The 16361-nt window shown below is 39.8% G+C and overlaps 1 protein-coding gene across 1 annotated transcript in view; it reads left to right on the top strand.

The window, feature by feature from the left end:
* JAM2 (junctional adhesion molecule 2) overlaps positions 1–16361 on the top strand; it is a 72133-nt gene that overhangs the window by 54289 nt on the left and 1483 nt on the right. Inside the window, exons 5-9 of the mRNA XM_017541895.1 lie at positions 1612–1814; positions 4781–4880; positions 8948–9055; positions 12370–12385; positions 15538–15580. Of these exons, the coding sequence (XP_017397384.1) occupies positions 1612–1814; positions 4781–4880; positions 8948–9055; positions 12370–12385; positions 15538–15580 (470 nt within the window). The remainder of the gene's footprint in view (positions 1–1611; positions 1815–4780; positions 4881–8947; positions 9056–12369; positions 12386–15537; positions 15581–16361) is intronic.

Here is a 16361-nt window from a genome sequence, read left to right on the forward strand (position 1 = left end):
ACCCTAATACGTGGAGCAAGTATCTTCTAACTTGGCCAGTTCTAGACAGAATGAGATTTATACTTGAGTACTGGGCCTGAAAAAAATATTCAGGTTTGGCCGGGCATGGTGGCTCATGCCTATAATTCCAGCACTGTGAGAGGCCGAAGCACAGGATTGCTTGAGCCCAGAACTTCACGAGTAGCCTGGGCAACATAGTGAGACCCTATCTATGTTAAAAAATATATTTTTAATTAGCTGGTTGTGGTGCCTTGAGCCTAGATTCCAGCTACTCGGGAGGTTGAGGTGGAAGGATCGATCAGTTGAGCTGGGGCGTTGAGGCTGCACTAAACCGTAATCACACCACTGTACTCTGGCCTGGGTTATAGGGTGAGATTCTGTCTCAAAAAAAAAAAAAAATCTGTCTACATCCACACACACCCTTTCTCAAATCTGGCTTCTTTTAAATATAATTGATAATAAACCAATTGAAGAAAATAAACCAAAAAGAAAAAGAGGTTGTTTATCTAATAAAGAATAGCTGTTATATTAGCTATGGTAATGCTTACTATTATAACAGATAAGCCCTTAACTCTCAGTGAGTTGCTTAACTTAATAAGTTTCTTTCTCACTTAAGTAAAGCCTAAATAGTTGGGGCAGTGGCAGAAGAGCTATATTTACCTCAAGAAATCATTAGTGTAAGGTTAGCCGAGAGAAAGGAGAATAGACCCAAAGTCAGGCAATCAAGTTTTGTTAACCTGCCGGGCTGCTCCGTAACAATCAGAGGAGGCAGCCCTGAGCTTACAGGTCAAGGGTTTATATGGGGTGAGGGAGGCATAAGGGAGTTTTAGGTAACAGGCACAGAGATAGTTTGTTAACTTGCTACAGACCTACAATACATCATCCTGTGACTTTTGTGGCAGCAGTCTTTAAAAAGGAAGACAGAAACCAGGATTTTTTACAGATATGTGTCAAACAGGAATTTACAAGTATGGATGACCAACATATGTTTTCCCTGTCCTCCCGTGAGCTGCCTGGATGGCTGCAATCAGGCTTTGCTTAATTGCCACACGTCTGGCAGCCTTGGTGTGGCGCCTAGGTAGGGGTTCAGGAATGCAGCTGCAGAGCAATCAGAGGGGATGGGGTCAGCCTGCACGGAGGGGGTTTTCTGAGACAGCACAGCTCGTCCCTAACAATGAGAAACTCAACCTAATGTAGGTCTGACATCTTCAATACGTGACTTCCTAAGGTCACTATTGTTGTTGACACCTACTTGGTAGTGGGAGGGGGTAGAGGATATGAATGAATGGAGATTCGTGGGAGGTTTTTAATTAGTCAGACCTGGAAATGGCATTTATCACTTTTTCCCACATTCCACTGGGCAGAACTCATGTATGTGACCCCATCTGGCAACAAGAGTGCTGGGAAACATGGTCTGCTCTGTGCCCATGAGAAAAGATGGGTTTCTTGGACAAGTAACCGGTTTCTATCACAGGGTCCAGTAAGCGCACATCTTTACCTGGCTATTAAAACCTTTGATTGTAGAGATGAAGTCAACAGCTTTGAAAAAAACAGAAAAGCAACCTTGATTAGCTTATAAATAACCAATGTCATTTGACTTCCATTGTTTAGTGGCTCCAGCAGTTCCATCGTGTGAAGTCCCCTCTTCTGCTCTGACTGGAACTGTGGTAGAGCTACGATGTCAAGACAAAGAAGGGAATCCAGCAGCTGAATACACGTGGTTTAAGGATGGCATCCGTTTGCTAGAGAATCCCAGACTTGGCTCCCAAAGCACCAACAGCTCATATACAATGAATACAAAAACTGGAACTCTGGTAAGGCCATTTCGAGAAGTGACTTGATAACTGTCTTGCATTTGGATAAAAAAATATTAGAACTTAAGATGATGTCAAAGAGAGAACTGATACCATTGCTTGCTAAGTGGGGAGAGGCAGGGGGAGCAGGAAAGATGGCAGCACTTGCACCAAGAAGCGATGGAAAGAGCTGCTACAGGAGTTGGGAAGAGAAAACAGAGACTGAGGGAGCTGAGCGTGAAGGACCAGTAAAGGCTCCTGAAGCAAAGGAGCAAAAGCTGCGTGTTTATCTCTTCAGAATTTCAAAAAATTCTAGAATTGATCGTCCTATAAATGATACCAATTAAGGTTTTCCTAGACCCTAAGCTACTTTCTGGTAGTAACTCTGGCTCTTTAAAGGAAATGTTTATTCTTTGCTGCTTCAGTGAACTCGCTTGTGACTTAGGAAAGTGCATTAACCCTTTTACCAGGGAGGCCTTCATTTATATAGGTGGTATTTCCTAGGAATTGGAAATCCCTAGACTACTGAATACTGCCATGTGCTATAAACTTTAAAAAAATGCACACTGCCTTCTTAAGTAGCAGTGCCCCAAAGCCCACTAAGCCTGATTCATGATGATGGATCAGACAGTTATCTATAGCTATCTTCTGGGCTGGAAAATTACTAAGTGCAGCCTCAATTTACAACATCAGGAAAATGCATGAAAACTTGCTTGGGGATACCCTGACCAGGTGAAAATAGTAACTGTAGTCAATCCTAGTGAATCATGGTAGGATTCCTGTGTCATTAAATATTTCCATGACTGTAGACCACCAACAGTTGACTCTCTGACTTGAGTATCTGTTACTTTAGATTGAGTCCAGATAGTCTGTTTCCCCTTTAAAATATTCTTATTGAAAGACCTTTCTAGGAATACTGATGACAATCTATGAGTAAGCTCTGTGAAGCTAATTTCATTTAAAAATAAAAAGTATTACTTTTTCATCTGTGATTTTTAGGAATAGAAGTGGAAGTTTGCTTGAAGCTTTCTAAACAAAAAATTCAGTCGATATAATATTCCATGTCAGTTTAAAATCGTCTGCCTTCTAACAACGCAGAATCACTATGAGAGCCATTATCAAAAAAATCTTAAAGGTGCGGTGATAACAATAACAATGAGTTTTGTTGTTGTTGCTGTTGTTGTTGTTTGAAACAGAATCTCACTCTCAGCTCACTGCAACCTCTGCCTCCTGGTTCAAGCAATTCTCCTGCCTCAGCCTCCCGAGTAGCTGGGACAATAGGTGCCCGCCACCATGCCTGGCTAATTTTTGTATTTTTAGTAGAGACAGGATTTCTCCCTGTTGGCCAGGCTGGTCTCAAACTCCTGACCTCAAGTAATCCGCCCACCTTGGCCTCCCAAGGTTCTGGGATTACAGGCGTGAACCACCAGACCCAGCCAATTTTAATGAATTTTGAAAGGAGGGTATAATGCTTCATTCCTTTCATCTACAAGTACACAATAATGTTTACAAACTAGATCTTCTGATAAACAAGAAAGCAAATTGCTAAAGTGGCTGAATAATGAGCCAGTTGGCTGTAGCTGCTCCTTTACCACCACCACGCTCTGGCCTCTCAGCAGTCAGCAGGCACAGTCAGCAGGTCTGAGTGATTTTACACTGCGCAATTGGGCAGAAAAACCTGCTGTCACATTTAGCTATATTTACTTTTCAGATTTATTTTTTCTCAGGGCAGGTGATAAAAGCCCCAAGGCAAGTCTGAAAGGATACAGATTCACGTTCCTCAGCTAAACTCAACCTTTGCAATAGCTTGTGATGTCAAAGGAATGCACCTGGGTTGAACCAGGATGGGCTTTTATGTGAGAAATGGACCACAGAGACTCCAGTGTATGGAAGCCAGTGACTTCCTTCTAATTACCAGTTATAATGTGCTGGAAGATCATTTTGGGTTTTAGTCTAACATATTATTTATATGTAACCTTGGCCCTGAGTTCATGGTGAATATTCTAAAAGCATTCTGGCTTTCAGGAGAGTGAGAGATGATTCCATAGAGTGAAAAAAAAAAAAAAAAAAAGAAAGAAAAAAAAGAAAACTTTCTCTCCCTCCGTTTAGGAGGCTCTAAGACAATGACCCTTCAAGGTGAGCAGGATTTCACTCCCTTTCTTCCCTCCCTCCCGCCCTTTCTTCTTTCCTTCCTTCCTCCCTCTCTTCCTTCTGTCCTTCCTCCCTCCATCCCTCCCTTCCTCCCTCCCTCTCTGTCTCTCCTTCTCTTCCCTCTCTCTCTCCTCTTCTTCCTTTTTGTCTGCCTTCATTTCTTCCAAATATCCTCCGAGGGGATAAAACGACTGATAAAAATAATGAAGTCTATTATATCAGTCTTAGCTTTTGGTTGCTTTGACAGGGATGGAAGGAGCAAGGGCTGGACTTTATCTTTTCAGAATTTAAAAAAATTCTAGAATTGATAGAATTGACAATCCTATAAACTGATACCAATTAAAATTTTGCTAGGCCCTAAGCTCCTTTCTGGTAGTAGCTGGCTCTTTAAAGGAAGTGTTTATCCTTCGCTGCAGCAGTGAACTCACTTGTGACTTAGGGAAGTAAATTAACCCTTTTACCAGGGAGGCCTGCCTTTCATTTATAAATCATGTTTCCTAGGATTTAGAAATACCTAGATTACTTAGTACTACCATGTGTTATGAACTTTAAAAAATGCTTACTGCCTTCCTAACTACTGCTTTCATGGTTTAAAAAAAAAAAAAAGGAACTTCCCTGTACGTATTTTGTCTTTGTTCTTCTCTGTCAAATGTAGCAAAAGTCTAGCTTAAACTCGAGTCATGGCAGATTTTTAAATTCATAGTAAAGATATAAAGTCTCACATTTTTAAAAAGAAAAGCCAAACAATGCTAAAATTCAAAGGACAGGGTTATTTAAAAAGTCTACTTATAGATCTGTGGCTTAATATATATATATATTTTTCTATCCACAAATAGCAATTTAATACTGTTTCCAAACTGGACACTGGAGAATATTCCTGCGAAGCCCGTAATTCTGTTGGATATCGCAGGTGTCCTGGTAAACGAATGCAAGTAGGTAAGTGGAATATCGAGAGGAACAAATGGTCTGCAATTAGACTGAAAAGTGCTGCATTTGGGGGTGGAAGGAGCAAGGAGTAGGAAATGTCTGAGTGAGCTGAAGGATCAACAGGAGGGAACATTTAAAATTAACGTGATATGATGTGTTGCAAAGAAGCAAAGATGCTATTTTTAAGCCATCTCCCAAATAAGCCAAAAATGCTTAGTATTATATTTAACCAGCTTTTTTTAGATTTTTAAATAATTGTTTTTAAAATATAGTCTTCTGAGTAATCTTTCTTTCAAATAAAAGCTAAGTATCTTATAGTCTAAATTGTTGAAGGTCCAGAAGTTTGAATTTCTGATTTTTTAAAAAAATTCAGGAATGTATATCATTGATGTTAGCCACCAAATTAATTCAGGTATTGACATTTAGAGTCAACTTTGCAGTTATTTAAGTAATCAGAAAGTATCTTTTTCAATGCTGTTTTTGAAATTATTTTTAAAATTCATCAGAACATCTTTAAAACTTAAGACATTATTTTCTCATTTCATTCGTTTACATATGTTCTCATGGTTTTTGGTTTTTCGGTTTTTTGTTTGTTTGTTTGTTTGTTTGTTTGTTTGTTTTGAGACAGAGTCTTGGTCTGTCGCCTAGGCTGGAGTGCAGTGGTGCGATCTTGGCTCACCGAAACCTCTGCCTCCTGGGTTCAAGCAATTCTCCTGCCTCAAATTCCCTAGTAGCTGGGATTACAGGCGCACCCACCACACCCAGCTAATTTTTGAATATTTAGTACTTGTACTTAGAAAGAGTAGATATGTAAGAATCATGTTCAAATTAAACTGGTCCTAGTGGAAAAACAAACTTTTAAATTTTATTCATTATGTATTTATTATGTGCCAAGAAAAAGTAACTAATACATCAAAACCATGACTTCCTAGATAAAATTTCTTAAGAGAAGGCAAAGGTAGACATTTAAATTAAACAGGACCATTTAAATGAAAGGAAAAAGAAACAGAAATAGTGCTGGTAGTACAAGTTAATGGTAAAAACAATGAAGACAGGCCAGGCGCAGTGGCTCATGCCTGTAATCCCAGCACTTTGGGAGGCTGAAGTGGGTGGATCACCTGAAGTCGGGAGTTCGAGACCAGCCTGACCAACATGGAGAAACCCCATCTCTACTAAAAATATAAAATTAGCCAGGCGTGGTGGCACATGCTTGTCATCCCAGCTACTCAGGAGACTGAGCCAGGGAAATCACTTGAACCGGGAGGTGGAGGTTGCAGCGAGCCAAGATCACACCACTGCACTCTAGCCTGGGCAAAAAGAGCGAAACGCCATCTCAAAAAAAAAAAAAAAAAAAAAAAAGAAAATTTCTCTTCACTGAGGCATAATATGGCTGTATGACTTACTCAACGATCATAGGAAACAGCGAACAGGATGTAAGAGGTTAACTAACTCCTAATCTATTATCTTCTGTCTCCCATTGCATTGAAGAAAAATAACAGAAAATTCATACCACGACTTAGCACTTACAGTACAAGACAATTTTTGGTCAGGATTTACCTTTAGGGTGAATCCTTCATAGATGTCAAGTTCATTGACAAACTACATGAAACTGTTTTGGTCAGGTAATAGCCCTTACTTTGAATGTTTCATAGATATCAAATGTATTGACTACTGCTACAAAGTAAAGAGAAGGCACACTTTGGTTCTCAGGAATTTTACTTATTTATTTGACTTTGATTTGATTATGATTACTGTAAATTTTTCTCTCTCTGCTCTTTTTTTTTTATCAAAGTAAATAAAAAGCTCAATACCCAAGCAAACTGAGTTTATACCAAGCAATAATTAAGGTTTTCTACTCTGGTCAAATTACTTAACCTTTCAAAAGATGTATCATGTTTCCTTTTTTAAAAATAATCAGTTAATATTTTGGAGGTATTTAAGAAAATTAATAGCCGGGCGCGGTGGCTCAAGCCTGTAATCCCAGCACTTTGGGAGGCCGAGGCGGGTGGATCACGAGGTCAAGAGATCGAGACCATCCTGGTCAACATGGTGAAACCCCGTCTCTACTAAAAATACAAAAAATTAGCTGGGCATGGTGGCACGTGCCTGTAATCCCAGCTACTCAGGAGGCTGAGGCAGGAGAATTGCCTGAACCCAGGAGGCGGAGGTTGCGGTGAGCCGAGATCGCGCCATTGCACTCCAGCCTGGGTAACAAGAGCAAAACCTCAAAAAAGAAAGAAAATTAATAACACACTTGGCATTAGGAAAGAAGTTTGAGACCAGAAGATTTTTATGATAAGAAGATTCACTTAAAGAATATCTCTAAAAAAGATATTTTCCAAAATGTACAGTGCTTTAAAATATTTAAAATTACTGTTGAGAAAAATGTTACCTCATATTTTCTCTAGGTTATTTAAACATATGCTAATTAAAACTTGCTTTTTATTTTGTTTATTTTATTTTATTTTTTGAGATGGAGTCTCGCTATGTTTCCTAGGCTGGAGTGCAGTAGCGTGATCTCAGCTCACAGCAACCTCCGCCTTCCAGGTTCAAGTGATTCTCCTCTTTCAGCCTCCTGAGGAGCCAGGATTGCAGGCGTCTGCCACCACACCTGGCTGATCTTTGTATTTTTAGTAGAGGCGGGATTTCACCTTGTTGGTCAGGCTGGTCTCGAACTCCTGACCTCATGATCCGCCTGCCTTGGCTTTAAAATGGGAATTCTTTGAAAAATTGCTCCTTTAATAAATATATGGAAAGTATCTAAATGGCAGAAGACTGCTCATGAAATCCTCATGGACAAGATGGAGAAATATGGTCCAAACAATGTTTTAGTGGATTCACACATAGTTGAATCCCATGCTCAGAGAATGTTAATAAATTGTGTTGTATGACAGGTGGTGTCTACTGGCCTGTTACATAGTTCTTTCCTAAACAAAGTCATTTTCATCATGTTATTAATGACTTGAGAGTATTTTTAATAAAATTCTCAATTTGCAGAAATGTTAAGCTTGGAAGGTTAATAAGTAATTATTGAGCAACAGAATCAATCTGGGGAGAAGAAAAAAAACCTCACAAGTAGTTATTTCCAAACTGGGGTCCAAAAAAATCCAGTTGCATTACACACATTAGAGGACGGATTCCTTGATAGCCATAGGAAAAGCCTCAGGGAATTTAATTCATTTTTAATAAATGGGATGACAGTTTAGTTGCATATATATATATATATATATATATATATATATATATATGGCTGTGTATACACACATACACAGACACACACACATATAATTCAAGAAGGACGGTATTTCTTACACTTTGTTTTACAGAATAACAATGACATGNGTCTCACTCTGTCACCTAGACTGCAGAGAAGTAGTGCAATCATAGTTCACTATACTCTCAAACTCCTAGGCTCAAGTGGTCCTCCAGCCTCAGCCTCCTGAATAGCTGGGATGCCAGGAATGCACCACCATACATTTATGGCTAATTTTTTTTATTTTTATTTTTTAGAGATGGGTTCTTGCTATGTTGCCTAGGCTGGTCTCAAATTCCTGGCCTCAAGCAGTCCTCCCACCTCAGCCTCCTGAGTAGCTGGGATTACAGGCATGAGCCAACATGCCGGGCACCACATGCTTTCTTTGATACTGAGTTTTTCGTTATTTGCGAAACTGACGCAGATGATAATGTAGGAAATTTTTAAGTAAGATACGGGGTAGGGAGTGGCAGTAGAATACTTGAACTCATTGAACTTCAAAGATTGCTACCAGTCTGATATTTAATCCTGTGAATTATTACACATCTCCAAAGGAATGCAAAAGAATACCGTACATTTTATTTTTTTAATCTGAGAAGTTTCTAAAGTTTAGTATTTTTCCAAAGCTTAAGCTCTGTTAATATTTTTAATCAATTTCGAACCATGTCTTAGAAGTGAGTTAGTTGAACGGGCTTCAAAATCGTTAAAGTACGCTCTATGGTATAGCTGCAAAGGGGACCTTTTTTTGAACCTTTTCAATGTAATGACTGCATCTGTCTGTATAATCCACATGAATGTATGCGTGATTTGTTTTACATTCCAGATGATCTCAACATAAGTGGGATCATAGCAGCTGTAGTAGTTGTGGCCTTAGTGATTTCCGTTTGTGGCCTTGGTGTGTGCTATGCTCAGAGGAAAGGCTACTTTTCAAGTAAGTGAATTTCACCCTTCTTTGGCAGATAATTTTCTGTGGCTATGGAGTTTATTTAGGAGAACTCTTTCTCCTAGAAATGTGTGTTTGTTTCTGAGACAGAGTCTTGCTCTGTCACCCAGGCTGGAGTACGGTGGCAAAATCTCTCCTCAGTGCAACCTCCACCTCTCAGTTTCAGGTGATTCTCATGTCTCAGCCTCCCAGGTAGCTGGGATTACAAGTGTGCACCAACACGCCCAGCTCATTTTTGTATTTTTAGTAGAGAGGGGGAGTTTGCTATGTTGGCCAGGCTGGTCTTGAACTCCTGGCCTCAAGCGATCTGCCTGCCTTGGCTTCCCAAAGTGCTGGGATTACAGGGGTGAGCTAATGCACCTGGCCCTCTCCTAGGAAGTTCTAATAAACGCTGGAGAATATTGTTCATTTATTTTCTGCTATAGAAAATGTTCAGGATGACATGCAGGTGACTTATGAAACACCTTGGCAAACCTAGGAAGTAAAGGCAGAACTGCCTAGATACAAAATTCCAGAAAGCACCACAGAATACGCAAGAGGCATTCTTGGAGTAGTGCAGTGCAGTGAGACAGAGTATTCCATGTGAATAGATATTTATAGCATCTTGGTATGTTTTTAAGATATTTTTATTTTAAGTTAGGAATTGTATCTCTCAAGATATGTTGATTTCTAATTTTACAAGAAATTTCATTGAAACAAATAAGTGAAATATTTTATCAGTGTAGAACAGTGAAATGTTGAATGTTAAATTTAGGACAACTTTATTTAGAAGAGACTTAATTGTTCAGCCAGGTGTGGTGGCTCATGCCTGTAATCCTACCACTTTGGGAGGCCAAAACGGGTGGATCACTTGAGGTCAGGAGTTTGAGACCAGCCTGGCCAACATGGTGAAACCCCATCTCTACTAAAAATACAAAAATTAGCCAAGATTGGTGGCATGTGCCTGTAGTCCCAGCTACTCCAGAGGCTGAGGCAGGAAGATCACTTGAACCTGGGAGGTGGAGGTTGCAGTGAGCCGAGATTGTGCCATTCCACTCCAGCCTGGGCAATGAACAAGACTCCATCTCAAAAAAAAAAAAAAAGAGAGAATTGTTCTATCAAAACTAGAAACCTATTGTATTTATGAGAGCTACTTCTGTACACAGTATTTAGTTCTTCAAGTTTTGACCTCTTGTCACTTCACACCTCCATTTGATGATGTAATAGGTTTGACATAACAGGGAAGATTGAAAAATGTTTTATTCTCTTAATGCATTTCTTCACTCCCTCTTTAATCTTATTTGAGAGCTCAGAAGCTATAGCACTCCAGTGGGTCCACTGGCAATAGTGTATAAAATAGAATTTTTAACTGAATTCTAAATAAACTTATAGCATATACAAGTTGTAGACTCATTGTTTTCCAGTGAACATTAATTTTGGAATTTAGATTTTTAAATTTTTTTTTTTTTTTTTTTGAGACAGAGTCTTACTCTGTAACCTGTGCTGAGTGCAGTGGTATGATCATGGCTCACTGCAGCCTTGACTTTACGGGCTCAAGTGATTCTCCCACCTCAGCCTTCTCAAGTAGCTGGGCCTATAGGCACATACCATCACGCCTGGCTAATTTTCTTTTATTTTTTTGTAGAGACAGGTTCTTGCTCTGTTGTTCAGGCTGGTATCAAACTCTTGGGCTCAAGCAATCCTCCCACCTCAGCCTCCCAAAATGCTAGGATTATGGGTGTGAGCCACACCACTCCTGGCCTTAAAAATTTTTTGAGACCAAAACAAGACTTAAATATAAAATGTGTTTCTGATAATACCTACAACTAGGTATTATGTCTCATAAAATGTTTCAGTGGACATGGATTCAAAGAGATGCCCTATAATTAAGAATAAGCGGGCTGGGTGTAGTAGCTCACACTTGCAATTCCAATACATTGGGAGGCCGAGGGGGGAGGATCACTTGAGCCCAGGGCTTCGAGACCAGCCTGGGCAACATAGAGAGACCCTGTCTTCACAAAAAATCAAAAATTAGCCAGGCATAGTTACACATGCCTTTAGTCCCAGCTACTCAGGAGGCTAAGGTAGGGGGATCGCTTGAGCCCTCAAGGTCGAGGCTGCAGTGAGATGTAATCTCACCACAGCATTCCAAGCTGGATAACAGGGAAAGGTACTGATCAAACAAACAAAAAGAACTGCTCTGTCAATTAATACTTGCTCAGTACTTCAATACAGTCCACTGTAATGTAACTTTATGAATTGAATCCAGCTGTGTCCCCCTGCTGGTCACCAGTGAAAATACAGACAAATAAGATTACTCTTTAAAACCTCTTGTCATCTTTATCTGTACTTGAAAAGAATACTGGTCTGACTTTTTAAATGAGGAGTTAGTGAACAAATTTTTATTAAAATACTGAATTAATTAAAAGTTGACTTGAATATTAGGAGTTCGTTACCTAAGAATGTTACTCGCTTTTTCATCTGGCAGAAAGATCTATCCAAGAGAATCATATTCTTGAACTTATGTTTAAGACAAAGGTTGGCAAACTACTACCTATGGACCAAATCTGCCCTCCCCGCCTATTTCTTTATGGCCTATGAACAAAAATGGCTTTACAGATGAACATTTGCAATCTATTCAATGATAGGGACTACTGAACCCCAATTAAGAGAAATGTTGTCTTCCTCCAGAAAACTCCATTTTTCTAACTAGTAGGCCTGTATTTGAAGACTTTTATTTTTATTAGTGTTTCCTGTTTTGTTTTGTTTTGTTTTTGAGACAGAGCCTTGATCTGTCACCCAGGCTGGAGCACAATCTCAGCTCACTGCAACCTCTGACACCTGGGTTCAAGCAATTGTCCTCCCTCGGCCTCCTGAGTAGCTGGGATTACAGGCACCACTACACCCAGCTCATTTTTGTATTTTTAGTAGAGACGGGGTTTCAGCATCTTGGCCAGGCTGATCTTGAACTCCTGATCTCATGATCTACCCATCTTGGCCTCCCAAAGTGCTGGGACTACAGGTGTGAGCCATCACACTTGGCCTTATATTTTTTATTTTATCCATAAAAATTTTTGGAAATTTGTTTGCTCTCTTGTTACATAAGTACCTACCTAGTATCCTCCTGGCTCCAAAGCCTAAAATGTTTGCTGTATGACTCTTTACCAAATAAGTTTGCCAACTCTTAATTTAGAAGGTGTAAACATCAGCAAGTGAAGATTAAAATGAATAAGAATAAATTAAACCCAAACTCATTTTTTATATGAATCTGTATCATACCATAGTAACCCTTGCATTAATGATATATACTTATTCTTTTGTAGAAGAAGCCTCCTTCCAGTAAGTATACTCTCTTACAATGCATGTCTTTCCCCATGTCAACTAATTTTCTATTAATCATCTGTTTAAAGTCAAAAGACGGAAGTTGGGTTATTTGTGTAGGTTTACTCTCCCAAGAAGTTACTCAAGTTTATCAAGAAATACATCTGTATTAGGCTGTTCTTCCATTGCTATAAGGAAATACCCGAGACTGGGTAATTTATTTTAAAAAGAGGTTTAATTGGCCCACGGTTCTGCAAGCTGTGCAAGCCTGGCACCAACACTGCTTGGCTTTTGGGGAGACATCAGGAAGCTTTTACTCATGGCTGAAGGCGAAGAGGGGGCAGACACATCACATGGCAAAAGCAGAAGCCAGGTTGGGGAGGTGCCGCATGTTTAAATAACCAGATCGCAAGAAAACTCAGTTGCTATTCTCAGGACAGCGTTAAGGGGGCAGTACTAAACCATTCATGAGAAATCCACCCCCAAGATCTAATGACCTCCCACCAGGCCCCACCTCCCTCCAACACTGGGGATTACAATTCAACCTAAGATTTGGGTGAGGCAAATAGCAGACTCTACCAACAACCCACTTCATACTTCATACCTACTTGTAAACGATAGTGCAGACAGAAGGATGATTATCCACATGAGAATATGGTCACTAATTTGATTTCATAGGCATTTCCATAAGCTACTTTTAAAAAAACATATTTACTATATTTTGCCAAATTGAAAATTTTCAAATAAAATTTTAACTTTTTTTTTTTTTTAAGACAGAGTGTCACTCTGTCACCCAGGCTGGAGTTCAGTAGTGTGAGCTCCACTCACTGCAACCTCCGCCTAACGGGTTCAAGTAATTAATTGTGTGACTCAGCCCCCCGAGTATGTGGGATTATAGGTGGCTGCTACCATGCCTGGCTAATCTTTGGTATTTTTAGTAGAGACAGGGCTTCACCATCTTGGCCAGGCTGGTCTTGAACTCCTGACCTCGTGATCTACCCACCACAGCCTACCAAAATGTGGGATTACAGGCATGAGCCACTGCACTCGGCTAACAGTCATTTTTTAATATTAATTGAATACCAATTTCATGCCTAACACTGTTGTAGGGACTGGGGACACAGTAGTGAACAAAATAGGCCAAAAACCCCCAAAAACTCTGCCTTATGGAGCTTACATTCTAGTAAAAAAGGCAGAGAGTAAACAGATAATACATAACATAGTATATTAGAGAGGGATAAGTATTATGGAGAAAAATAAAACAAATAAGAGAATATAGAATACAAAGCGTAGGAGTGGAGATTGTAATTTCAAATAGGCTGGTCAAGAATGATCTCACTAATACGTGATTTTTGAGAAAGGCCTGAAGAGGGTGAGGAAGCAAGTCGTGCAAATAACCATGAGAAGAGCGTTCAGGCAGAGGGGAGAGAGCAAATGGAAACATCCTGAGGCCAGGCAAGCCTAGAGTACCTGAGGGATGTCAGCCAGACCAGGGTGGCTGGAACGGAGTGAAACAGGAAATGGGTGTAAAAAAGTGGTGGGGGGCAGATTGTATGGAGTCCCTTTTAGGCAGTTGTGAGGAGTCTGGCTCTATTTCTGAGTAAGACAGAAAGTCACTGAAGGGCTTTAAGCAGAGTGGTGTCGACTTGCTCAGTTCTTCAAAACTCACACTGGCGTCTCTGTTAAGAATAAACTATGAGATGACAAAAGGTGGAAGCAGGGAGATCAGTTAGGAAATTGCACGAAGTGAGGCAAGAGAAATGGCGGCTGGTACCAAAGCAGTAGTGTTGGAGATGCTGAGAAGTAATAGTGTTTTGGATGTAATGTTTTCATCACTTGCTGATCTGTTGGATGTGGCCTGTGAGAGAAAGAAATCGAAGATGGCCTTGAGGTTATGAGAAGGATGGAGTTACCATTTACGGAAGTGTGGAAGATTTCAGGAGAGAGTTTGGGAGCGGTGGTGGGGACAAGTGGAGATGTTGAAGTGTTTGGAATTTTAATATTTGATGTGCTTGTTTGATTCTAAGTAGAGGTAATCAGTAAGTAACTGAATATTCAAAATCTGGAGTTTGGGGAAATAACTGGAAATAGAATTATAGAGTCATTGGTGCATGAAATATGGATGAGCCCCCCAGAGCCCTGCAGTTTGTGTATATTTGTTTTATGACTGTCCTGCTTGTATGTATGAATATAGCAGACCCAACTTTGGCTCTATGACATAGAGAGACGATGACAAACTATCTGCAGCCACGGCAGCTGGGAGTAGAGAAGATACACTGAAGCCATGGCCTCAGATAGTTTGCCATCTCCTCATTCCTTTGAAGAATGAGCTGCTATTGACTTCCTGTTCCCTGATTTCTGGCTCACTCCTGGTCTCTCAGCCTCATAAGATCCTAATACAAGTCTAGGTTGAAGTTCAAATTATCAAGAACTAGCAGTAACAAAGTCAGTAGTTCAGAAGGGCAGCGTAGCCTGAAAGTGTTGCTGCTTCCCACCCCTAACCTCCAGGTAATTGTGAGGACTTCTGCTTTTACTGAGTAACATAGAATGTAATCGGGAGGTTTTGAGCAGAGGGGAGACATCATCTTACGTAAGTGGGAAGGGTCACATTGCTGCAGTGAGGGAGGTTATTCTTCCAGCAATATCTCTAGCAAATCAAGTAGTTATCTGGTGGGGAGTAACTTCATTCCTAGACGTATGCCCTCACATTCATTAAATCTGTGGCCTTCAAAATATGCCGAATGATGAAAATGACTGGAACCCTAGTCACCCTGTAAAACTTTCTTTCCATGGAAAAATAAATACATTTTGAGATAATAGTCAAGCTTTCAAAATGTTATACGTTAATTAAATGTTAATATATTAAACTAAAAGTTAATTAAATCTCTGGTTTGTGTATTCCACACAAATCTTTAGTATGCTAGTCCTAGGCTACATTTATGTGCAGAAGGCTTCACAAACACTGATATTTTATTGCATGACTTTCTCTGGGAATACTGTCTGTAAATATAAGAAATTCAGTAATAATTGATATCTTTTCTTCTACCTGGCTAAGATAAATGTTCATGTTCTGCTGGAAATGTATGGAAGTAAAATTAACCAAAAGAGCATATGTCTTCCAGATGAAAGTGCTAATATAGTAAATATTGTCTTTTATATTCCACAAATAGGAAGAGTAATTCTTCATCTAAAGCCATGACAATGAGTGAAAATGTGAGTATTTTTAAAGAACATTTATAGAATGAATGTGTTTAGGGAATAGGGCAGGGAAATGAAGTAATTATATGGACTTTGCGAATTTTCACGTTTGGTACACTTTGCACTAGTGTCTATCACTGGCATTTAAAAGGAGCTAAGTAAATATTAGTTTCCTTACCCTGTCTGGGATGGCATGATAGAGATACCTGGCATTTCCAGTTGCAGAAGTGATATTTAATCATTTCATTGTTTCATGGTATTTTCTATATAGTCTTCTTTATTAGCATCACTAGTTATCAGCTCTCTTTGAAAGATGAGTAAATTAAAACACAGGTTCTTACAGGATAACAGTGGTGGAGCTGGGACCCAGGTCCTTTTCTTGCCTGTAGTTTGACCAAGCAGAGTGTTTCCAGCAGATTTGTGATTCTAGGACTCGCCTTTGGTTCTCTGAAGCACTTGGAAAATTTTAGGGCTAGGCAATGTCTTAGTCATTTGGGCTGCTATAACAAAAATACCACACACTGGGAAATTTACAAACAACAACTTTATTTTCAGTTTTGGAGGCCGGGAAGTCCACAGTCAAGGTGCCAGTAGATTCAGTGTCTAGTGAGAGCCTCTTCCTCATAGATGGAGCCTTCCTGCTGTGTCCTCACATAGTAGCAGGGACAAAGCAAGCACCCTCTGGCCTCTTTTATAAGAGCACTAGTTCCATTCATGAAGGTTCTCCCCTCATCACCTAATCACCTCCTGAAGGCCCACCTCTTTTTTTTTTTTATTTAATGAAGTTTTTTTTTTT

The sequence above is a fragment of the Cebus imitator genome, unplaced genomic scaffold (genome assembly GCF_001604975.1).
Source record: "Cebus imitator isolate Cc_AM_T3 unplaced genomic scaffold, Cebus_imitator-1.0 Scaffold138, whole genome shotgun sequence".
NCBI classification, from domain to species: Eukaryota; Metazoa; Chordata; class Mammalia; order Primates; family Cebidae; genus Cebus; species Cebus imitator.